At 46.8% G+C, this 25,641-nt stretch overlaps 1 protein-coding gene across 3 annotated transcripts in view; it reads left to right on the plus strand.

Moving 5' to 3' along the window:
* The window catches only part of LOC144824974 (ATP-dependent RNA helicase DDX25-like), a 2,510,053-nt gene that overhangs the window by 2,216,329 nt on the left and 268,083 nt on the right, over nucleotides 1-25,641 (plus strand). For all 3 annotated transcript variants that reach the window (XR_013609216.1, XM_078683906.1, XM_078683905.1), the window contains exon 11: nucleotides 19,565-19,753. Coding sequence is in view for 2 of the 3 variants with exons in the window: in XM_078683906.1 (XP_078540032.1) it covers nucleotides 19,565-19,753 (189 nt within the window). In the remaining variant the exon portion in view is untranslated. The remainder of the gene's footprint in view (nucleotides 1-19,564; nucleotides 19,754-25,641) is intronic.

Here is a 25,641-nt window from a genome sequence, read left to right on the forward strand (position 1 = left end):
TCACGTCGGTGGCTCCTGTAGAGTGGTCTGACCATTCTTTGGTTTCCATCTACTGCCCTATGACTTCCAACATTTCCATCTCTCCAGCCAAGCAGGTACCCAGGAGACCCTGGAGTAAACTCAGGCTGGATGACTTTTACCATCTCTTGTCAATGGAACCTCTGGGCCCATTTAACAACGTAGAGGAGGGATATGATCTCTTCTGCTCTTGGCTCACTAGGGCTCTGGATGTTTTGATACCTGTTGTAATAACGAAGATCAACCCTCGAGTGTCAAGCCCCTGGTATGACGACGCTTTGCGCGCTCTGAAGGGAGCCTGTAGACGGGCGGAGAGGGCTTGGCGGAAGACATATGGGGCTGAGCAAAAAGCTACCTATGTCGCATCCGTCAAGCTCTATCACCGGGCCATTTGTCGTGCCCGAGCGGCATTCTATGCCGAGGAATTCCGGAACAGCACTAACCCGTCGAAGGCGATCTTCAAGGCGGTGAAAGATCTTATGTCTAAGCGGCCCATTTCTACGACTGAGAGTTCTGTCACACATTGTGAGTCCCTTGCTTCCTATTTCTTAGGTAAAGTCCAGTCTATTTATCGGACTTTCCCGAGTACGGGTATAGCACTGGGTAGCCCCAAGGGGACTCCCTACCTGCCCGCTCTTCTCACTCTTCCCCCTCTCACCATGGAAGGGTTTGATAAACTTGCCACGCAAGTTAAATCTGGGTCCCCAACTGATCCAGTGAGGCCTGCCCTCTTTCGAGATCAGACCTTTGTGGGACGTGTGGCTATTCGCTCTCTTGTTAATCTCTCTTTAGAGACTGGGGTCGTTCCTACCAGCTGGAAACAGGCGGTGGTGTCTCCGATTATTAAAAAGCCATCTCTTGACCCGTCTAAGCCGGAAAGCTACCGTCCCATCTCGCTGCTGCCCTGGCCAGCTAAGTTGACAGAGGCCCATGTCAATCTGGCCCTGTCTGAACACTTAGCCCGGTCCAATGCCCTCGATCCCACACAGAATGGTTTCCGTGCTGGTCACAGCACGGAGACTGCCCTTCTGGTGATGGCGGAACATCTCCGTGCAAGGTTGGATGCTGGACAGACGTCGGCGCTGATTTTGTTAGATCTCAGCGCCGCATTCGATACTGTATCGCACAGCATCCTCCTTGGGCGGCTCGAGGAGATTGGTATCGGCGGCTCGGCGCTGCAATGGTTCCGCTCCTTCCTAGACAACCGCTCCTTCTGTGTTGCCATCCCTCCGTTCAAGTCCGGGTTCCAGCCTCTGGCCATGGGGGTTCCACAGGGATCCTCGCTGAGTCCCACGTTGTTCAATCTCTACGTGAGACCGCTGGCTGATGTCGCTAGGCAGTGGGGCCTAACCATGGTCTCATATGCCGACGACACACAGCTGGCGGTTACTCTCAGCGGGGATGCGGAACAGGATGCCCCCAGGTTTCAGTCCGGTCTGAAGGCGGTGGCCAGCTGGTTGACAGGTAACTGTCTCCAGCTTAATGCCACAAAAACAGAGGTGATGGTTGTCGGGAAGGGAGTGGAGCTCTGGGGCGATCAGTGGTGGCCTTCGGAGCTTGGCCCCACTCCGACCCCAGTGCCAGAGGTGAAGAACCTTGGGGTCTGGCTAGACGCTGGTCTGACATTTATAGGGCACACCAAAAAAATCGCAGCCTGTTGCTTCGGTCTCCTTAGAGGGTTAAGGCCGGTGCTCAAGTTCTTTGATGCCCCGACTAGACAGCTTGTGGTCCAGGCAACCGTCATCTCTCGTCTGGACTACGCCAGTTCTCTGCTGGCGGGGGCTAATCAGGCTGAGTTAACACGCCTGCAGCGGGTGCAGAACGCCGCGGCGAGAGCCATTGTTGGACTTCCTAAGTTCTCCCCGGTGTCTCATGTCATCCGCTCCCTGCACTGGCTCCCGGTTAGGAAGCGTATCCTCTTCAAGGTCCTGTGTCTGACCTTTAAAATTCTTAGAGGCATAGGTCCTGAGATCTTGGCCAACTCTATTTCCTTCTATGTCCCTACCCGCAACCTTCGATCACAAGGTCAGGCCCTTGCTGTTGTCCCCAGATTTAGGCTTAGCCGGATGGGAGGCCGTTCCTTCAGGGTGAGAGCTGCGTCACTTTGGAACACCCTCCCGGTTGAAATTCGGCTGATAGAGGACTTGCTGTCGTTTCGTAGAGCCATAAAAACTTTCCTATTTTAGCTCCTCTGTTTTAGCACTTTTCTGTAGCATTCTGCCTTGTTGTGTTATGACTGCTCCGTGTCTCTGCGCCGGGATGCTCCTTCGCTGGAGTCGCTGTGCGCATAACAAATTGTTATAACATAACATAACATAACATATTTGTGGAGTCACATGTTCCATTTACTTTCAGACTTACCAAATTTCCACTTTGTGTATGGCGTATATGTTCGCCTTTCATAATGTTTCCACAGTTGTGACAGTTTAAGCAGGGGATTGTTCCCTTGTATTTAGTGGGGGGTCCTTTTTTGGTGTTTTGTTTAAGTAGTTCGCCAATGTTTTTGGACCTCGTGTATGCAAAAAGCGGCTCTTGACTAAATTGCCCTTTGAAATCCGGTTCAGTGGCTAATAATACCCAGTGTTTCTTTATGATTTTGTTGAAATGGTAGCTCATGGTGGAGAACTTACTGATGCATGTAATGCGTTGATCTTCTTGAGAGCTTCGAGGTCTGAATAGTTATTTTCTGTTTTTTTGCGCTATTCTTCCCTTTGCTTGTTCTAATATAGAGTCTGGGTATCCTCTATTTTTGAATCTTTCCATCATGGATTCTGATTGAATTTTTAGTTGCTCTGGTTCCGAGACTATCCTTTTTACCCTCATCAGTTGGGAGAATGGCAGATGTTTTTTAAGTGATGGAGGGTGGAAACTGTTAAATTGTAAGGTATTGTTTCTGTGTGTCTTTTCGATATAGATTCGTTTGAAAACCTGTCGGGGTCTTTTTTACTTCTACATCCCAAAAAATGGATTTTATCTGTACTGATTTCCCATGTAAACTGGATTCTTTCATCAATGTCGTTTAATGTTGTGATCTGTTCAACCAATGTCTCAGGCGCTCCTTCCCATGCAATGAAAATATAGTCTATAAACCTGGTGTATAAACGAAGATGACTGTTCCATGTTGTTTTTTGTAGGATGTGTGTTTCTTCAAAGTTTTTCATGAAAATATTCTCGTATGTGGGCGCTGCTGGATTTCCCATGGATGTTCCGCTTTTTTGGAGAAACCATTTTCCTTTGTAGCTGAAATAGCTATGCATTAAGATGAATTGTACCAGTTCCAGCAAAAATAGTTGCATTTGTGAGTCATATTCACTTTCCAGTAGTGCTTTTTCAACAGCCTCTAAACCCAAATTGTGGGGTATCGACGTATACAAAGACTTCACGTCTATTGTTGCAAGTGTTATTTGTGGATTATCTTCAATATTGGTCTCTGCTAGCTTTGTTAAAAAGTCAGTGGTGTCTTTAATATACGATTGTGCTGCCATGGCGCTGGGTTGCAAATATTTATCCACAAATTTCCCTATAGGTTCTTGTAGGCTGTTCCTAATATGGTATGCAATTGAGAAGTATCAGAATTAATTACATGTAACATTTGTGAATAACGGTGGCATGAGAACACTAGAATAATGAAATGCATTATTGTTGTTTCTTTAACAGATTAATCCCTTGACAAAGGCGCTGAGCGCCGAAATGCATTGGGAATAAAGATAATCAGTTGATGATTTAAATTGTCAAAATGAGGATCAAAAAATGGATAAATAAAGAGATGTGAAAGCAACATCTAAGCCAAACACGGAACTATTGAAACCATTGAATAAAACTTCACTATTCAAATATCAATCAAGTGAAAAGATTTATTTTTGTAACATAATTTGTAAACAATCACAGCAGGTCAAGCAGCACAACCTGATGCCCTAAGAGACAGAGCTAAAAACGAATGCTCTGCAGACCAGGATTATTCTTTAATCACTCAAGAGTAGTGGGTGATACCTAGGAGCACGGAAAAAGCAAGCAACTAACAATACAACCAACGGTGCACATCCCTGCATCATTATAGTGATCTCATTAGAATCACGATAGACACGGCCTGAGGTCCCAGGGGCATTTTGTTTATTTCGAGCCGCAGAGGCCCTGGAGCACAAGTGTATTTCGAGTCCCCTCCAAGGGACTCCAACGAAGGGGGCCATAATTGTTGACGAGCCCCGAGAGGCTCCACAAGGCGGAAATTGTTTACTTAGAGCCCGCGAGGCTCTTCGGAGGGCCCAGTCATTTGTTAAAGCCCATGAGGGGCTCCAGGGGGCACAGTTGTTTTTGGACACCGAGCCTGCAAGGCTCACACGTGGTTTTTGCCCCATTGCAGTTCAGAGCCCTACCTAGAGCCAGGAGGCACAGTGGTGCCAGGCTCCCTGCCACAGCTGCCCAGCAATTAGTGGGCAGATGCCACGTTTAGGTTTGTTCTTGGCTGCCTGCGCAGCCTGCCCTGACTTTTGGACTAAGGGCATTTTAGCCCCTGAAAGGCCAGTTGGCCTGGGTACAGTCACAGGTGGTGACTTGAGTGCTGCGCAATGGTTCCTTACACCTCTGAATGTGTTGGTTATACATCATGTGTTTTTCCTGTGTTGCACCTTTGAATGTTTTAGGCATCATGAGTTTTCCTTCCCTGCACCTCTGAATGTGTTTTTGATGCATCATGTGCCTTGTTCTTACACCGCTGAATGTATGTTTATGCATCATGTGTTTTTCTTCCCTACACCTCTGAATGTTGTGATGCATCATGTGTAATGTGTTCTTGCTTATACCCCTAAATGTATTTTATTCTTAGGTGGTTGTGTTTTGCCTAGTAGAGTTTATACTAGAGAGGTTGTGTCCATGCGTGATCTAGGCCTATGGTTATGAGTATTGCGTAGTATGTACCTACCTTTACCAGTAGTTACTGGTTGTGACCTATAATTGTTCTTTTGTGTTACCCTTATTCTATGATCTACAAAGTGCTATTTCTAAAAGTGTTGATTCTGACAGTGGCCCATGTGGCCCTGTCCTGTAAATGATCCCTTGTGAATATTGCCCGTGCCAGTTGGCACAATGTACATGTGTGATTCCTATCTGATGTGTTATGACAATACAGAAGTTATTTTTATATAACCTTGTGTGGAGTTCCTTTTGTGGTGTGCCTATGCTGTTGTTGCTGTTGTGTGCGTGCGCAAATGCTTTACACATTGCCTCCGGGATAAGCCTGTCTGCTCGTGCCAAGCTACCAAGGGGGTGAGCAGGGGTTATCTTGGCGTGTGACTCCCTTGCCCTGACTAGAATGGTGGTTTCTGCCTGGCTTTGGCGTCAGCCTTAGCCTACCAGAAATCCCAGTTCTAACATTGTTGGTCAGCGGTGAAGATTAGAACTTGTGTTTGCGTAGTACCACAGCGACAACTGGCTACATTACAAAACTCAGCATTTTAGATAGTCACATGTTTGGGATTATTGTTATGATTTTGTTTTTCCTCGAGTGTCATTTTCAAATGGTGTTTCCTGCGTTTTATGTTTAGTGGCAGAAGAGAGAAAATGACAGGGCGGGACACCAGTGGGGGGGGGTCCCTTAGATAAGGAATCCCTTGCTGGGTCCAGTGCCCAATCCCTGTTCCTGTCCCTGTGTGGGTAGATGGAAGAGAGGGAGTGTGGAAGAGAAATGGCTTGCTCTGGAGGCTGGTTATCCCCTGAGTGTAGTGTGTGTGTCTGGATTCCCCAGTATGGTAGGATCCAGTGGTGGCAGCTAAAATGTGTCCAGTGCGTGAAGTCCCATTCCCAGTTCCCAGAGTATGATGCCTGGTGCTCAGTAAGAGGGGTACAGGTTGAGAGTCAGGGGCAGTGAGTAACTGTCTCACCAGTCTGAAGGGGGAGTGTGTGGATGAGTGGTGTGTTGAACTGGAGGAGTTGGTGTGAGTTTTTTTTTAAAGGAGCTTGCACAGGAGGTGTACCTCTGGTGGTGTGCAGGAGGTCCTGCAGAGGCACTGGACAAGAAGGTGGACGTCTGGTAGTGTGCTAGATGTCTTGCAGAGGCATTAGGGAGTGATTCTAAAAGTAGTGGCTTGAGTATCTGATGATCCTGTGATGGGGAAGAGGTTCATGTGTAACCCAGCTAGGTCCCAGTAGAATTGGCGGGGTGTAGGGGCTCACGTCCTGTCTCAGTGGAGGCGGAGTGAGTGTGGGATGGTGTGTCCCACGTTGGCCCGAAACCCTATCTCGGGGCCTGGAGGGTTCCCTAAGGGAGCGCCAGGTCAGGGGCCTAGGCTGTACTTACAGGTCATTTGAGGAGGATCTTCTTGTGTCTAGAGGACAGGGAGTGTCTGTAACCAGAACTCCGGCAGTCCTGGTGTTGGGCTGTACCGCTCCTAAGTGGAGGGTGCAGAAGTCCTGGTTCGCTGGGCATTTGACCGTCCAGAGCGCTTGACCATTTGTGGGGCCTCTGGAGGTCGTTCCCCGAGGACGGGGGAGGCCAGGTTCAGCCTGACCTGGAGGGAAGGGAATCTGTAATCAGTGTCCTGACCCGTTTTGGCTTCCAGGGGTACCGCTCCAAGGTGGTAGGGTGCAGAACTCTGGAAGGGGGTGCAGAGGGACGGTGTACTTACCTCTGACCCCGGTGCAACCTGAGGGTTTAGATCCTTGGTTGGGAGATTAGGAAACTTCCAGGTCAAGAAGGAATCTCTGCTAAAGTAGATCAGCTGAAGAGATTGACGAGGCTGCCCTTGCTGTGTGATCTGGGGCTCACCTGCAGTTTGATGTTTCTACTAAGGTAGAGGAAAGGGGACTTTGCTGTGTGCTGTGTCCCCCCACCTGCTTGAAGAGGGACTGTGCTGTGTGCTTTGTACCTCAGAAGTGAAATAGTTTCCAGATCCCAGGTGGTAGACCAGTTGATGGAGAGATGTGTTCTGGTGGGTGCCTCCCTGGGAGGGTGCGGAACCCCAGAAGTAGAGGTAGGGTGGGGCATGCTTGCCCGTGACCTCTGGTCAGCCTGAGGGTATGGTCCCTAGGTTGAAGGATCAGTGGTAGTTTGGAGCTTCACTGAGAGGGAGAGTGGAGAATGGCTATTGTGTGCCAGGAGTTACTGCCCCCCACCCTGTGGATTGGTCAGGACCTGTGACATTTGAATGGCCTAGGGCCTGGTCTTGGCCGTGGATGACTATAGAGTACCAGTGGGGTATCCTAGTTGTGCCAGAGAGCTCTTGTTGAGAGAAATCCATGTGGGTTCAGAGTGGCGCAAAACCGGAGGGTGTCCCTGCCGTGCGGGCCCGTGTCCGTGTTTCGTCGCCCAAAGCAGGGAAGCCCATCAAGGGATTGATTGGTCTACCCTGCGTTTTGGCTGGAAGGGGGTTGTGTTGGACCTGGCCCTTTTTGGCAGGTTCACCCCGAAACTTTTTGCTTTTGACTAGCCTGTTTCTGCGCACTTTTTCACTGTGGTACAGTGTAAAGTGCGTGAGCTCTCTGTGTATGTGTGGTGAGTGACCTGCCCTCCCATAGGAATGCATGGGGAATATGTGTGACCATGGGAGTTCCTGATGTGTGGGGAGTTCAGGGTCGAGTTTGGTATGTGCGAACTCGTGAGATTGAATGCTGCGTAATGATGTATGTGGCATGAGTGTGTCTAGTGTGGAAGTGCCACTTCTAGACATGGGTGTGCGTGTGTAGTGAGTCTGCTGGCACGTGATTGGCTGGAGCCTGGCTCCAGGAGTGTGCCTGGGCCTGCTTGTGGATTGACTGTTTGGTTTGAGGGTGACAGGGGCTGGGGAGCCCCCAGGAGGTTGTCTGAGTCAGCCCTTGGTTGAATGACTGCATCTGCAACTAGGGAAGTGGGAGGAGATAGCACCTGGGAGTGAATAGGGCTGTGCCTGCCTGCCACAATTCCGGCTCCACCTCCTGCTGGGCAGCTGTCACCTCTGCCCCTCACACTGAAAGGAAGGAAGAAGCCAGGAAGCCCAAGTGCTCCAGCAACACCCAGAACTGGTTTAGACCGGGCTCAGGGCCCACTTGCACAAAGACTTCAAAGACTTTTAGGGGTATAAGAGAAGGACCCCTGACAACAGATTCTCAGATTCTACAATCAAGAAGAACCTCTGCCAGAAGAATCGCTGGAGGAACTAAGGAAGACTGCCTTGCTGTGTGCTTTAAGGGCTGACCTGTTCTGCTGTTCAACTGAAGGAGAGAAGAAGGGGGCTTTGCTGTGTGCTGTGGCCCCTGCCTGCTTGATCCACAAGACTTTGCTGTGTATTAGACTGAATCTCCAAGGGACTGAGAAGAGCTGGCCTCCTGTCCCGGAACCCAGGGTCAAAAGGTTCCACTGAAACTGCAAGACGCTGTGGAGATCGCGCTCCTTTCACTGCTTGGAGAGTGATTTTGTACTGTTGGCCGTGCCAGCTGGTCGAGGTGCTTATTGGCACATCAGCGTGGAAGACCGGAGGATCGTAGTGCCTCCCCTCGTGACCTAAATCCCTGCAAGGAGTTAGCGGCGTCACGAGCCCTCTGCCAACCTTCTCCCCCTGTGAAAGTCACCGTGCTGCTTTTACATGCTGCTGCCCGAGGCCTAAATCATCAGGAGGATATCGCTGATCCGTGCTGGGGCTGCCGGAGGAGAAACCGAAGGAGCGGAGCCCTGTTTGGAGCAGAGCAACAAGCCTCCTCAGTGCCGCCACGCTGGGATTGGTCCTCAGGCCGCGACGTCATCCGCAGGCTCGCGCAGAGATTGGCTGAGAGAACAAGGCTCTTCCCCAGCGCCGCGCTGTCATTGGCGGGCTGCGGAAGGCTCGACCTGCAAGCTGCCCGGTGATTGATCCGTGCCCGGAAGATTGCCGCACCACCAAGGGCGCTCGCCCGAGGAGCCGCATTCGGATTGGCCAACGCCAGGAGACCTCGTAAGGAAGACATCGGGAGTCGCGTGAAGCCCTCGCCGCCGCCGGACCCGCTGGCAAGTGATCAACCTCCCCCACCGCTCGTTGGATTGTCGAGAGCGAGGGGGAGAATCAGCGAGATCGGTAAGGGCCGAGCAGAGGTCTTTTCTGCACCGAGAGGCCTCCCCTTTGTACGCGCAGTGAGGTGCTCTCATTAGAATCACGATAGACACGGCCTGAGGTCCCGGGGGCATTTTGTTTAGAGCCGCAGAGGCCCTGGGGCACAAGTGTATTTCGAGTCCCCTCCGAGGGACTCCAACGAAGCGGGCCATAATTGTTGACGAGCCCCGAGAGGCTCCACAAGGCGGCAATTGTTTACTTGGAGCCCGCGAGGCTCTTCGGAGGGCCCAGTCATTTGTTAAAGCCCACGAGGGGCTCCAGGGGGCACAGTTGTTTTTGGACACCGAGCCTGCAAGGCTCACACGTGGTTTTTGCCCCATTGCAGTTCAGAGCCCTACCTAGAGCCAGGAGGCACAGTGGTACCAGGCACCCTGCCACAGCTGCCCAGCAATTAGTGGGCAGCTGCCACATTTAGGTTTGTTCTTGGCTGCCTGCGCAGCCTGCCCTGACTTTTGGACTAAGGGCATTTTAGCCCCTGTAAGGCCAGTTGGCCTGGTTACAGTCACAGGTGGTGACTTATGTGAGTGCTGCACAATGGTTCCTTACACCGCTGAATGTGTTGGTTATACATCATGTGTTTTTCCTGTGTTGCACCTTTGAATGTTTTAGGCATCATGTGTTTTCCTTCCCTGCACCTCTGAATGTGTTTTTGATGCATCATGTGCCTTGTTCTTACACCGCTGAATGTATGTTTATACATCATGTGTTTTTCTTCCCTACACCTCTGAATGTTGTGATGCATCATGTGTAATGTGTTCTTGCTTATACCCCTAAATGTATTTTATTCTTAGGTGGTTGTGTTTTGCCTAGTAGAGTTTATACTAGAGAGGTTATGTGTCCATGCGTGATCTAGGCCTATGGTTATTAGTATTGCGTAGTGTGTACCTACCTTTACCATTAGTTACTGGTTGTGACCTATAATTGTTCTTTTGTGTTACCCTTATTCTATGATCTACAAAGTTCTATTTCTAAACGTGTTGATTCTGACAGTGGCCCATGTGGCCCTGTCCTGTAAATGATCCCTCGTGAATATTGCCCGTGCCAGTTGGCACAATGTACATGTGTGATTCCTATCTGATGTGTTTTGACAATACAGAAGTTATTTTTATATAACCTTGTGTGGAGTTCCTTTTGTGGTGTGCCTAGGCTGTTGTTGCTGTTGTGTGCGTGCGCAAATGCTTTACACATTGCCTCCGGGATAAGCCTGTCTGCTCGTGCCAAGCTACCAAGGGGGTGAGCAGGGGTTATCTTGGCGTGTGACTCCCTTGCCCTGACTAGAATGGTGATTTCTACCTGGCTTTGGCGTCAGCCTTAGCCTACCAGAAATCCCAGTTCTAACAGTATTTGTAAAAATATAAACACCTCGAAATGGACATTCGATAGAATTCTGCTGGAGGATGAAGAATGGTGCAAGAAAATCCATGGGGAGATAGAAGGCTTCTTCCAGATCAATAGGGACATGGCCCCATTAGAGAATGTTTAGGAGGCTTTCAAAGCCACAAAATCCGCGGGGTTATATCTTCTAAGCAGATCGCCACCAGAAAGGCACAGACTTCAGAGGGAACCCAACTAGAAGCCAAATTTAAGTATGCAAACTAGCTATAGCTAAGGGATAAGAATAGAAGAAATAAACTGGCATTGGGGCAGGCGTGCCAGGAGATGCAAGATTACTACTACACTAAAGTCTACACTGCAAACTCTGCTTATCTCAAGAAGGTTTATGAGGGCGGTGTCATCTGAAGCTCTTTCAGCAAAAAAGATAACTGCCGAGGTTTGTAAAGATCCCAAAACTATAGTGAGTGTACATTGAAATCAACACATGTTGTAAATTTCCATATGTACTTCTGCTGTCCTACACTTTTTTTTTAAACATATTTTTATTGGCATTTATAGTTTACCATGACAATTAGCGATACGAGTACATTCAATTGAGTTGTATACTTCATCTTCTACATCATAGAATAACGCTATCTATATATGAAGCTGGTCGATAGACATTTTGTTAATGGTGGTATTTGGGCTATGTAAATGCCTTATTTATTTATTTTATTTATTTAGTGCATTTTTATAAAGCGCGGACTTTACCCGAAGGTGTCAGAGCACTCTACAATAGAACCAGTTATGTTACATGAGGGAACTGTTACAGGAATAGAACAAACAAAAATAGCATGCCATAGAGTCGAAGCAGCGCAGGCAGAAGGCACACAATCTCAAACACAGCATGAGCAGACTGTACAAGTAAAGGTAAGAATGAGTATGACAAATTTTACAATGACTAAAGAACTTCCTGGCGAACAAAAGCAGGCCAAAGGAACACAATTTCAAATGCAGCAAGCACAGGATGTAAAAACAAAAATATAAACATATGTGACAAATTTACAATGACTAAATAACTTCCTGGCGGGGTCTGAGAAGGAGGGAATTAGTTCTGAAAGTGTCTTTGGAATAAAAGAGATTTGCGGTCCGCTTTGAAGATCTGGATGGAGGTGGTGGCACGGAGCGAAGGAGGAAGCGAGTTCCAGATTCTCACCGCATTACCTGAGAACGATTGTGCCAACAATTTTTCTCTTTTGAAGGAGGGGGGTTCAAGAAGGAACTTTTCCGCATTCCGAGAAGGTCTTGAGCCTCCAGACAGTTTGAGCTTGTTCGCCAGATAGCGAGGGGAGGAAGAGTGCAAAGCTTTGTGGGTGATGCACGCTGTTTTGTAGATAGCTCTAGCCTCGATGGGAAGCCATCGGAGAGAAGACAGGATAGGAGTGATGTGGTCACTTCGTTTGGACCTTGAAATGAAGCAAGCTGCTGAATGGAGGACGGATTTGAGGGGGAGAGGTGAGATTTGGGAAGGCCAGTCAGAAGAGAATTACAATAGTCAAGTCTAGAGAGAACTAGCGATTGGACCAAGGTTTTTAGGTCATTCTCCGGGAAGAACTGACGAATCCCCCATAAAAGTGCCAGTTGATAACGTGCGCTCTTGGCCATGGAGTTGATGTGTGAGATTAGGTTGAGTCTTCTGTCAAGTATGACACCTAATGATTTAGCGCAGTCCACAATGATGGGTTTACTGTTGAGTAGATTCGATTGATCCATCCAGGCTTGAACAGGAGGCGGAGAGAGAGAGCTAGATATGAGGAGGAATTCCGTTTTGGAGGGATTGAGAATGAGTTGGTGAACTAGCATCCAGTTGTGAATAGTGTTGAGAGTAGAGCTGAGTAGTGAGAGATCATGAGGGGAAGATACCTTGAGGTAGATTTGGGTGTCATCCGCATAGAGATGGCTCCAGCGTCTGACCGTCCAGTGTGATGTGATGTGGGGTGCGACTGACCGTCAGCATTATGAATATGCTGCCGGGGAGGATCCGTTGTGTGCAGTTGTGATTTACGTTTGTGGTTGTGGGTAACCCTGGGCGAAGCACTACGCTACGCTTGCGTAGTTTGCGAACTTTGCGCAACTTCACACTACGCGAGCTGCACGTAGCACAGTGAGAACACGCGTAGCGCAGCGTAGCGTAGCATAGTGCAGCGGTCATTTTTTGCTTGTTCGCGGTCCTCAACGTCATGTTCGCGACCGCGAGCAAGCAAAATGACATCCCGGCAAGACTCTCAACGCGGGGAGGTCAGGTTTCTCATTGCGAGTGGTCATGCATGCTCGCGACCGTTCGCCATGAGAAACTACCAGTTCGCGTTGAGAAAGCTGCCGCTCGAGTAAAAATCTACTCGAGCGGCAGAAAACGACAGCTCGCACTGTGCAAGATGCCATTTTCAATGGTTGCACAGTGCTGGATGCTTGTTCGCACTGTGCAATCATTGAAAATGCATCTTGCACAGTGCGAACATGCTACTACGCAGCTCCCGTAGTGCTATGTGAAGTTCGCATAGTGCGAAGTGCACTTCGCGTAGCTTCGCGTAGCTTCGCGTAGCGCTACTTCGCGAACTACGCCCACCCTTAGTTGTGGGGCTGTTGGTAGGAGTGCGCCATCACCCGGATCCTCACTGGGTGATGATTGCTTGAAGCAGTGTAACACTATGGCCCACTCCGTGGAGATGAGGTGCTTATGTATCCTCTTTTCTGCTGTCCTACACTTGTGCTTAGTCTATTTCCTTACCCGTTGCTAGATTCATGCTCCGGGTACAATCTATTTATGTTATTGAATGGTAATCTGTTTGTGTGTCAGAGTGCTACGACGTGTTGTTTTTGGACTGTATGTTTGTGCTGCCCTGGCTTGGTGGCCCAGTCTTTTGGAGATATAAGGGGGTGATCTGCAATCACCTTTCCCGGAAAGGGCAATATTTAACCCTGTCTTTTATATATAGTTGTTTGACTGACACAGAGTTCTTCTTCTGTCTTGGTGAGGAGCCCTTCTTATACGGCAGGACACATTTTGGATGGGATCTTCTCTAACGATCCTAGGATAGAAGTGAATGATCCCATCCCCCACTCTCTTGGTCTGATCATTAAGCCATTCCATTTTTTATGCAAATTGCAGAATCTCACCCAGATCCCAATTTTAAGAACAGGGTGGAGATGAAGAGAAACCGTAGATGCATAAATAAGGAGGATCTTCTAATTAAGCTTAGCAATTACTACTGTCCTCACCTGGATGTTAACTCTATGTATGATGATTTTCTAACTGGCTCTTGGCGGCTCTGGACTCTCTTGCCCCTCTTAAAGAGCATTATGTGGCCAGAAAAACACCCTTTGGTGCCTTGGTTCACCGAAAGGTTGAGGAAACTTAGGCAGGTATGCCACAGCAGGAAAGAATATGGCGCTGTGAGCTCATCTCAGCCGAAAGTGACCTGCATCAACTCAGACTGAAGGAATATAGGCTAGCTATTAATGAGGAGAACGTCATCTACTATTCCAAGATGACTGAATCCATCAAATCCCCAAGAGAACTCTTCACTGTGATTAACTCCCTCGAAGCCCCCTCGGCCTCTGCCAACACTAAGGTCTCCCAGGAGCTATGTGATAAAATGGCATGCTTTTTTTATTACAAGATCAAGGACATATATTCCTCCCCGGAGATATCCAATGTTGGAGGGTCAAAGGTTGATCTTCCCTCTGATTCTCTGGTAGCTCCTTCAAAGGATTGCCGCTTGAGCGCCTTTCACCCTATACTTAAAGAAGACACGGAGCGGATGTTAAGGGGAATTAGTTCTGGCTCTCCTATGGAGCCCTGTCCCCTGAAGATCCTGAAACTAGGAATAGAGGCCATTGTCCCTCCTTTGAACGGAGTTCTTAATGCCGCTATTATTCTGGCCAGTATCCCACCGCCTCGAAAACGGGTCTGGTCAAACCTCTTTTAAAGAAGTCCTCTCTGGATCCGGCAGAACTAAAGAACTACCGGCCTATTTCCCTGTTGCCCGTCTCAGCTAAAATCTTGGAGAAACACCTGAACCTCCATCTTAGCACCTATCTGGAGGATCATCAGTTGCTAGATGGCTCGCAACATGGATTCAGAAGTGAGCACTGTACTGAGACGGCGTTAACGGTTGTTTTTAACAACATTCGACAACAGGTTGACGCAGGTCACACCACCTTACTGATCCTTCTGGACCTAACGGCAGCCTTCAATACCATCTCTCCCCTTAGATTGGCTGGGAGGCTCTGGGAAATAGGGATTGACGGCTCTGCCCTCAACTTGCTTACATATTTCCTTATGGAACGGGCTCAGAGAGTTAAGATGGGTCAATTCCTTTCTGCTCCTAAACGGCTGTTCTGCGGAGTTCCCCAGGGATCCTCATTGAGTTCCACCCTTTTTAACCTTTATGTAGCACCGCTTGCCAGGGTTGTAAGATCTTTTGGCCTAGAAGTGTTATCCTATGCTGATGGCACTCAAATCATGATTACCATCACTATGAGTGTTGAAGCATCAGCAGCAGATTTTAAAGGCTGCATGCAGGTGGTAGCTGCATGGATCGTAGAGCACGATCTAAGACTCAATGGGGATAAAACTGAGATTTTAATTTTCGGAGACTATCAGGAGATTTGGTCCAGGACCTGGTGACCAGATAAGCTTGGATCTTGCCCTCGTCCTGGCCCCAGTGGCAAAAATCTGGGTATCATAGTTGATACCTCCCTCTCCTTGGGCCCCCAAATAAATATAACAGTCTCCACTTGCTTTGGAATGATAAGACACCTCAGAAAGGTATGTCAATTTCTCTCCCTCTCCGTGCAGAAACAGGCAGTGGTGGCCCTTGTGTTGTCCAGATTGGACTACTGCAATGCTCTTTTTGTAGGGATAAATAAGGGTCTCCTACACCGACTCCAACTTGTGCAGAATGCTGCTGCAAGGCTGGTGATGGACCTTCCTAAATTTTACTCTGTTGTGGCAACCATGAGGAGGCTTCATTGGCTTCCTTTGGGTCGGAGAATTGTGTTTAAAGCCATGTGTTTGGTGCACAAGGCCGTTTACAATATGGGATCCAAATGAATTAAAAAACTGCTTTTTTGTGTGAAAACCCATGTCACAACACATTTGGTATTTACATCTATCCACACCTAGACTTCCAGCCACCCATCTCCATGTGTTCATCATCCACCCACACGTAAGCATTTGTGAATCCATACACACTTGAATCGATCCAATTATTCAATCACACTCATCCATCTACCTATCATTTTATGTACCCACAGTAATCCAACAGCCTAATCATCTTTTTAAGCAACCTCTGGTTATCAGGTTTTATCATATAGTGACTCGAAACACATTGGCGTCTTTCATTGTACTAACTTTTTCTTAGAGTGGTCATAGTAATTGTAGTTGCCATCATTTTTCCAAATATGTTAATTAGATATGATTTAGTAGTCAAAACACTTCTCAGATACTGTGTTTGTCTGAAAAGTTTGAATAAAGGATTTAACCAGCATCCAGCTGTGTCTACATGTGCCCGTAGTTGTGTTTTTTGTGTGTGTGTGTTGGGCGTGTGTGTGTGATCTGTACCATATTTTCGTGCTTTCAGTTTGTGCACCAATACATATCACATACTAACTTAGAACTGTTACAACAAAGACGCAGGTTGACGCAGGTCACACCACCTTACTGATCCTTCTGGACCTAACGGAAGCCTTCAATACCATCTCTCCCCTTAGATTGGCTGGGAGGCTCTGGGAAATAGGGATTGAGGGCTCTGCCCTCAACTTGCTTACATATTTCCTTATGGAACGGGCTCAGAGAGTTAAGATGGGTCAATTCCTTTCTGCTCCTAAACGGCTGTTCTGCGGAGTTCCCCAGGGATCCTCATTGAGTTCCACCCTTTTTAACCTTTATGTAGCACCGCTTGCCAGGGTTGTAAGATCTTTTGGCCTAGAAGTGTTATCCTATGCTGATGGCACTCAAATCATGATTACCATCACTATGAGTGTTGAAGCATCAGCAGCAGATTTTAAAGGCTGCATGCAGGTGGTAGCTGCATGGATCGTAGAGCACGATCTAAGACTCAATGGGGATAAAACTGAGATTTTAATTTTCGGAGACTATCAGGAGATTTGGTCCAGGACCTGGTGACCAGATAAGCTTGGATCTTACCCTCGTCCTGGCCCCAGTGGCAAAAATCTGGGTATCATAGTTGATACCTCCCTCTCCTTGGGCCCCCAAATAAATATAACAGTCTCCACTTGCTTTGGAATGATAAGACACCTCAGAAAGGTATGTCAATTTCTCTCCCTCTCCGTGCAGAAACAGGCAGTGGTGGCCCTTGTGTTGTCCAGATTGGACTACTGCAATGCTCTTTTTGTAGGGATAAATAAGGGTCTCCTACACCGACTCCAACTTGTGCAGAATGCTGCTGCAAGGCTGGTGATGGACCTTCCTAAATTTTACTCTGTTGTGGCAACCATGAGGAGGCTTCATTGGCTTCCTTTGGGTCGGAGAATTGTGTTTAAAGCCATGTGTTTGGTGCACAAGGCCGTTTACAATATGGGATCCAAATGAATTAAAAAACTGCTTTTTTGTGTGAAAACCCATGTCACAACACATTTGGTATTTACATCTATCCACACCTAGACTTCCAGCCACCCATCTCCATGTGTTCATCATCCACCCACACTTAAGCATTTGTCAATCCATACACACTTGAATCGATCCAATTATTCAATCACACTCATCCATCTACCTATCATTTTATGTACCCACAGTAATCCAACAGCCTAATCATCTTTTTAAGCAACCTCTGGTTATCAGGTTTTATCATATAGTGACTCGAAACACATTGGCGTCTTTCATTGTACTAACTTTTTCTTAGAGTGGTCATAGTAATTGTAGTTGCCATCATTTTTCCAAATATGTTAATTAGATATGATTTAGTAGTCAAAACACTTCTCAGATACTGTGTTTGTCTGAAAAGTTTGAATAAAGGATTTAACCAGCATCCAGCTGTGTCTACATGTGCCCGTAGTTGTGTTTTTTGTGTGTGTGTGTTGGGCGTGTGTGTGTGATCTGTACCATATTTTTGTGCTTTCAGTTTGTGCACCAATACATATCACATACTAACTTAGAACTGTTACAACAAAGAACATGTACACCTAAAATAAGATTTGAACTCTCCATCTTGGAGTCTACCCTCGCTGCACTTCATCCCTAATGGAGTTTTATCCTTGTCCTGTATCTTAGAGACTTTGAAAACAAACATATATTGAAAGTCCCAACTACCCATACCCTCGCCCACACTAAAACATACGCTCCCTACCATGTCTGTTGTACATCTATATACTGTGAATCCCAGCCCCCATTGATGGTCCATATTAGAGCACTATCTACTGTATCTTGATGAACGGTCTTCCCCCTTCTCCTAGGTATCACTTGGCCCACTACCAGTCATTTCATTCCCCGCAACCTCCTTTTATATTTCACTACCTGCCCCTTCATTTGTCAACCCTCCCAACATCTCTCTCCATGCCTGTAGGTAATCCTGTAACTTTTCGTCACGTCTGGTTTGTTGCATAGGAATCACTTTGGCTGTCGCCCATTCTTTCATGTCTGGGACCCATTGCAGCATTTGTGGCGGTCTGCGGCTGAGCCACGAAATGGCTATCTGGCGTTTCACCAACACCAATCCCAGGAGGACAAACTTCCTGCTCAATGTTTTATTCTTAGGTTGAGGTTATAGACCCAGCAACACCACTCGTACTTCCCTTTGTATCTCACTCCCCGTAACACGTGAAGACGTCAGTCTGGTATGAATGAAGTTCTGAACTGAGCCAGACCATGTGGATAAATGTAACCTCCGCATCTAGGGCACTGCTCTGAATTCTCTGGATAAATACGGTGTAACATCTTGGGAGTCAGGTATGTATGGTGTACATAACTAAACTGGATCAACTTAAATCTTGTAATTGCGCTTACCTGCTTGACCCCCTCATGAATTCTAGTCCAGTCCCTCTCTGTATTGGGGTTATCTGTCAGTACCTCCCACTTTGCCTGGATTGGTAGTACCATGACTGCCCTGCCATTCCTTAGTGCCTTGTATAGATGTGAAATTAATCTGCGGCCCTTTGCCATCATGATCAGAGTTTGCAGCACATTAGAGATAGGAGGTTCTTGAAGGAACATGGGCTACAGCTCTCTAGCCACCTGGGCTGTTTTTGCGTATTGTAGGAACTGTCCAGGGCCTAGCGCAAAGGTTTCCATCGCCTGCTTGCGCGTGACATACTATTTGTTCCCATATAAAAACCCCATGGCCAGGTACCTCCCTCCCCCTAGCCATTTGCATGCAGATATAGATGCAGAAATCTGGTGAAACGGTCGAACCACCCACAGGGGCATATCAGGGGCGTGGGGAGGCCTTTGTCAGTACTTGTTCACTTTTCCCTCCCATCAATATTATGGTTGCAGTTAAGGCTGACTCCATTGGAGGTTTCCTGAGAGTCTGTTGGAGAAAAATGACTTATGGAGTTAAATACCCAAGTTCCAGACCAATTCCTTGTCTTTACTAAGGTGTTACAAATTCACAAGTTTTAGTTCTGGTAGGTCTAATTTATTAAATTAGACAACAGCAACATGTGTTATTTACGGGTAACTCATGAAAACCGATCCATTCCAACTTGCCTTCCACTCATCTCCACACAGAATGTTATCTTTAAAAGACGTTGGCCGCTGGTGTTTACTCATTCTAGATTGGAGGATAACCTCTCCAGTCCTGCCAGTATACACATCTTGTGCCACACCCCTCAGAACCCTGAGTGAATTAAAGGTAATGGACAATGCTTTATAAAAGTAGCAAAGACCTTCGTTGCAAGAGCTATGTAGGAGTTAAATTATTGAATCATCTGGATTTTTCAGCTGGAATATTTAAAATAGTTGGTCACTTCACTTTTTAGCAGACTGAATGTATATATATATATATATATAGTAGCAAGATGCATTGTATACACATATGTGTGTGTGTGTGTGTGTGTGTGTGTGTATATATATATATATATATATATATATATATATATATATATATATATATATATAAAATTTAAGTTGGAGTATAAAATATGATTCTTTTTTACAGGCATTGATGTTGAACAGGTGTCCATAGTCATCAACTTTGATCTCCCAATGACAAAGGATGGCAGTATTGATTTTGAAACCTACTTGCACCGTATTGGACGTACAGGTCGTTTCGGTAAAAAGGGACTCGCTGTGAATCTGGTTGAAAGACACAACTATCACTTTGTGGTTAAAATAGAAAAACACTTTGGTAAGTTTTTGGGGTAATTTCTACTTTGATTACTCCTTATCAAATCAATAGCAAATCTGAAATAGATTGTCTTTGTTATTTTTGTTTCAAGTTGCTCAACTTAATAAAAGGAATAAGCAATTCAGAATTAATTAAATTATTTGATGTGTTAATGAAGAAAAACATGAACTCCCTTTTCCATATGCCATATACAATATACAAGATTTGAATTGGGCATGCAGTATAATTTTCACTGATTGAGCTGTATATAGCATGTAATCCCTTTCCTGGATTTTCCATGTTTTTGTGTTTTTTGTCATTGAATTAGTCTGTGGTCCTTGGTGGAATATCTCTGTCCCAGCTTGAAACAAGCATTGGCATAGCCAATAGGTCTCGCTTTTTGGACCTTATAAATATTTAGTTATGCAGCACAATATCCTTGGTGCAACAACATCAACTGTTGCATGGCTAAACACTGGATGGACACTCAGGAGACCCACCTGTGGGCGGCATTCCCGGGGGCAGGCCAGAAATAATTAAATTACGGGGTGCCACTCTTTGTCAGTCGTCTCTCTGGCTCTGAGATGCCTGCCTCCTCGACCTAGCCTTACCACCAGTCACGCACATGTTTTATTCCACGACTCAGTGAGCCCCAATGTGCATGATCACATTCACCAGGTCCACTCCAGACCCCACCCTAAGGGTGAACGTAAGACCGCGGTGGAGACATTGACTGCTTGCTGCGCACGTCATCATGGTGCAGCCACTTCCAGGTGGATTATTAATAATCATATGATAATAGCCTAAATGAAATCAGATCGCGAGAGTGACACGGAGTTCAAATAGTCTGTCTGTCTGTCAACAGTCAGACTACTAAACTGACTCTCTGAATCATCACTGTTGGTCAGGGTCCACATCAGCCCCAGCAACAAAACCGTCCGACTGTCACAAAACCGGCCCCCAACCCATCCAGCCTACTGGGGGATTGCCCGGTGCCCGGAATTACCAGTCCGGCCCTGACCCAACAGACCACACCCACAATCTCAGCATCAGCCTGAATAGCAAGCTGTCCATGGAGAAGTAAGTCAACACAGTCTCATTCCCCTGCTTCCACACCCTTCACATGCTCCTCAAGAGTTTCAGGTTGCTCCCGACAAACACCAGAAGGACTCATCAACAGCAGACTGTACTACAGAAACATGCTCTACTTAGGAATTACTGCACGCTGCCTGAAGAGACTCCAGACAATACAGAACTCGGCGTCAAAACTCATACTTTACCTCCCCAGAAGGACCCACTTCACACCACATCTCAAGAAACTACACTGGCTCCTGATTCAGAAGAGATGCCAGTTGAAGATGCTGACCATGCCTACAAGGCCCTGCTTAATGAACCAGCATCCATCAACAAATGCCTGACCATCCACTAACTGACTAGACACCTTAAATCAGCTTCCGTCTCCCTCGCTGACACCCCACAGATCCGGCGAGCCAACAGCTAATGATGCTCCTTTTCGCACCTGGCAGCCAAGTCTTGGAACAGCTTCCCCCTGCACCTTAGGACTGCACCGTCACTCCACCAAATCAGAAGAGAATTAAAGACCTGGATGTTTGCATGATCTAACCTCCAAGCAGCGAACATCTCCAGCGCCTGGAGGCCCTCACAGTTGATTTGCCACACTCCATAAATGTCTGATAGATAAATGGGCCTTGTTAGCCACTTGATGGTACTAGTGTCTTCAGTTTCTATAGTTTTAGTATTCCTGGAACTGACCTTCTATTTTTATGGCGAAAGTGTTTTATTTTAATGACAGTACTCATCTATAAAGGTCCTAAGCATTGTGATATTGGATTATTGTCTTTTTTATGCATTGTTTTAAAGATAAAATTCCGAATAAACATTTGACTGAAACTGTGCTGTATATTTACCATGTGTGTGGCCTGTGATCACAGAGGCTGTTTCCATGTAGGGGTGTTTGCCTCATATTCAGAGATCACAGTCTCTAAGTGTGAACCGGAGGAGGTGAGGGGGCAGGGGGCACTGGGAGAGATCGCCCGAACACCCAGTTACTCATTATCCCCATTAAAAACAGATGTTTTAAACACGCAGAGTGTTTCCTGCTCTTATAATTTTCACAGGTTGACCACACACCAATAGTAGCCCCTCCCCTGCTACCTCACTCCCAAGACCGCACTTATCACCAGCTGTCTTTGACCGCACACCAATAGTAGCCCCTCCCCTGCTACCTCACTCCCAAGACCGCACTTATCACCAGCTGTCTGGCTTTCTAATGATAATGAAGACTTGCAAATTGTGATAAAAGCATAAAACAAATATTTTTCGGGTTTGTCTCTTTGGATATTTGTGATAAAATGTGTGTGCTGGACCAAGTTGTGCTATATTTGAGAGTAAGACAGTTTCAGTCTTAGGAGATTTAGGGGCTTTTGAAAAGAGCACTCCGGATAGGTGCAATTGTGCTTAACCCCATTCCCCGGTCTCTTTTTTTAAAAGGGGTATATGGCGTATATAAAAAAAAAACAAGCCCTCACCCAAATGAAGAATAACAAACAAACTCGCGGCCGCGAAATTGAAAGCCGTAGCACACCTCCCCCACGCGATCTCGATCAAGCTCCCATATGGCGCCTCCTCACCCAAATGAAGACAAAAACAAGCTTGCACGGCAGTAGGGGGAGGAGGGGGGCCTGCACTTGTGGGAGAGATAATTGCTGCCATTTGGTGGCGCGCGCTCCCGCAAGTAGATCGCCTCACGTGCACGCGTTGCCATTGATGGCAATGGAACGCGTGCACGTTTTTGGCCCAAAAAGCAAGGCGATTACATGAGGTCCCCTCCTATGCAAAGCATGTGCGTTGTGTAGGCGAGACCTAAAAAGGGCCTGATGCCACAAGTAACCATTAACTTTGTCATAGGATATAGCCAGTCCCACCTACCTCAAAGGGATTCAGCACGAATGTGCTGTTTTAATTGGCACTGCATATTTGTGTAAGTTTGGAGGTAACCCACTAACTTGATGGCCCTAATTTGATCACCTATTCAGAAGGTTCTACTGCAAGGTACTTTGATTTACAAATTTCACTTAAAAGGTAGGCTCTAAATTGTAAAATCTGGGGCTGTCTGTTGTCAGATGTCCTTCTCAACATGATTGTGTCATTACTGTACTCCCCATAGCTCTGCATTCTTGGCATTCACTTTCCTCTCCCAGTCCATTAGAAATGGGACATCCTCTCCACATCTAAGTACTGTCTTCCCAAGAACTCTTGGCAAGCCCCTGTCTAGTTTTCAACTCCTTTAGGTGTTGTTCACAGGCTGCTGTCCCCGAGATTCCAAGTGATGGTCACTCTTGCGGACCTAAATGAAACGCCACGATGTTAACCGTGAACACCTTACATGAGTGTCCATTCTTGCAAGAACAATAGCCATCTTTGGCGCTGCTCTCCAATAAAAGGCACACTGAAGCCTGTTTTCCATCTTAAATTCAAGGAGAGCTCCAGAAGCACATCCTCATCTCTGAAACCTTATCTGAAAGGAACAAAGTAAGGTCCACGGTAAAGCCCAGCACATTACTTTTTTGGGATTGTAAATCAACCTTGGAATCCTGAATTCAGAATCTGAAGGAAAGGCAGCTAGGGCTGGCAAAACAAAGAAAGTCTTTAACCACTTGGCTGCTAAACTGAAACCCCCCATTGGGGTGAGCCCTTCTTTCAATGTTTGGGAGTAGTTAGAAAGTAAGCCTTCATAATTGTTTTCCCATAAAAAGTATCCACGCCAAATGTATGTCTTTTTTCCCCCAACATCCTGGGGATTCTAATTGTACCTAAGGTTTGTAGATTTCCCCAGAGGAAACTGGGGAAATAGCCAAAATATAGATAATTTGTATTTTGTTTGAGAAAAAGGGCTGTTCTAGAAAGCGTATGTTTTTCTTTTCTAAACATGGCAACAAATGGCTTGTTGTGCTAGGATCACCCTCTTCCCATTTTCAGTGACAAGAGGATCGTATTAGAAAAAATTGTTGCCATTGTTATAGAGACAAAATGGCCGCAGAGTAGGAGCACCTTAAGGGTGCTCCTGGGCTTAGGCTCTAATATCTGTGAATATCCTGCCTTATGCCCTGCCATCCGTAATGTGCTAGTACATCAAATTAAGGAACTTCTTATACTGAAACAGACACCCTTTACCTGGACTTCGGGGGACCATCCCCACTCTGTCCTCGATTCCTGCTAACTCACCATGCAACATAGACTCTCTCGCTCATGTTGCCTTGAAGCTGTCCCTCTCGCCTCTGTTCGAGTTTGGGCCTTGTTAGCATTATACATCGTTGGAGCCTGCTTGAGAGCTCTGCGCTTTGTTGGAGTCTGCTTCCTACCCAGGTGTGGCACTCCAATGTGGGTTACATCCTTGCGCGCTCCCAGCACAGTCTCATTCTCGCAAGGCCTCCGAATTGCCTCTACACACTTCCTGAATTAATCCCAGCCCTGCCAGGAACCACGCATCAGAGGATAGAACGACGCATTCAAGTGGGGTGGTCCCCTTCACTGCACTAAAATGCAAAGTCACACATTTACCTAAAGCTGTCAAGCCGAAGCGCTGTGAGTGAGCAACGCAGGGCACAATCGCGCTGCTATCACACACTGACTACTGCAGGGCCTGGGGGCTGGCTCAGCTATGCCTTCTGGCTCCAGTTGCAGTCATGTGACAGCATGACCACGTAAGACTCATTGCAACAATGTGTCTGATGATTCATTTTTGCCCAAGGCTGGCCCCAGATATGATTTATCATTTGGGCAGGCCCCCGCGGCACGAGGATCGGGTGGCGCCAGTAAAGTTTTCACAGTGTCTTAAATGTTTTCTGTCTGGAGGCTGCTCGACACTGCTCTCACTGCTTGCAGTATTTGGTGCGTGTTTGCCGCCACTCACTAGATGCTTCTCGAGTTCAGGCCACATGAGAGAGTTTGGTACTTCATAGCTGCCAAGGTTTCAGATTGCTTATGTGTGACATTTTTGTGATTTCAATGTACTCATGAGTGACTTTCAACGACTGACACTTTCTCGCAAGCAAAATCAAGCAGTGAAGATCAGGTAACCTATACATTTCTGAATTTACACTCATTTAAGCATCAAGGAACTCTTAAGAAGATCTTAAATCTGCTGCAGAGCACCAGAAATGGAAGGGTACTATGGCGCCAGACTGTACAAATTGCTGTAGATACTTAGATGTAGCAGTTATTAGGCGGATAATTGTTGGATTATTTCTCAGCCGGGCAGAGCCTCACTAGGGTGCGGCCATCTTGCCATACGCCCTGTAGCGCCCCCCCTTTATCTGGTGTTTTTGTCAGTTTGGGGCACGGGTAGTCCCAGTGATGCGTTAAAAGGAGAAAAAGGGTCTTGCGACGCGGAGCCTTGTGCTTATATGCTATGGCCGTGGTTGTAATTGCCATTGTAGACGATCTCTAGGATTTCCAGATGGCAAGGTTTGCCAAGGACTGGAAATAAGATGACATGAGACAGCTTGTATTCAGCCATTGGCTTTCATTCAACAAATCCTTGTAATATGGTAGTTGGTAGTGTTGTTTCAGATGAGTAAAGTAAATCGACTTAATACACATGCAAACAATGAATTTTGAAAATGTCAGAGCTCTAATGCTGTAGTCCATTGACATGGAGTTATTTGGCTGCCTTAACAATCTACCCATTGTGTGTGAGATCTGATCCAAGCGTAGGTTGCAAACTTCCCCTTTCGTGACCCTGTGCCCCTTGTGTTGTTGCCCGTTGTGATCTGTGTGCGTTATTTGATATTTTTTACCAGTTGAAGTTGCTTACAGGCAGCTTTCCTTTGGCTCCCATGGGTGGCTCAACAAGGTTGTGTGGGCCAAGGAGTCTGTGAAGTCTGAGG

Source organism: Lissotriton helveticus, chromosome 3_1 (genome assembly GCF_964261635.1).
Source record: "Lissotriton helveticus chromosome 3_1, aLisHel1.1, whole genome shotgun sequence".
Taxonomy (NCBI): domain Eukaryota; kingdom Metazoa; phylum Chordata; class Amphibia; order Caudata; family Salamandridae; genus Lissotriton; species Lissotriton helveticus.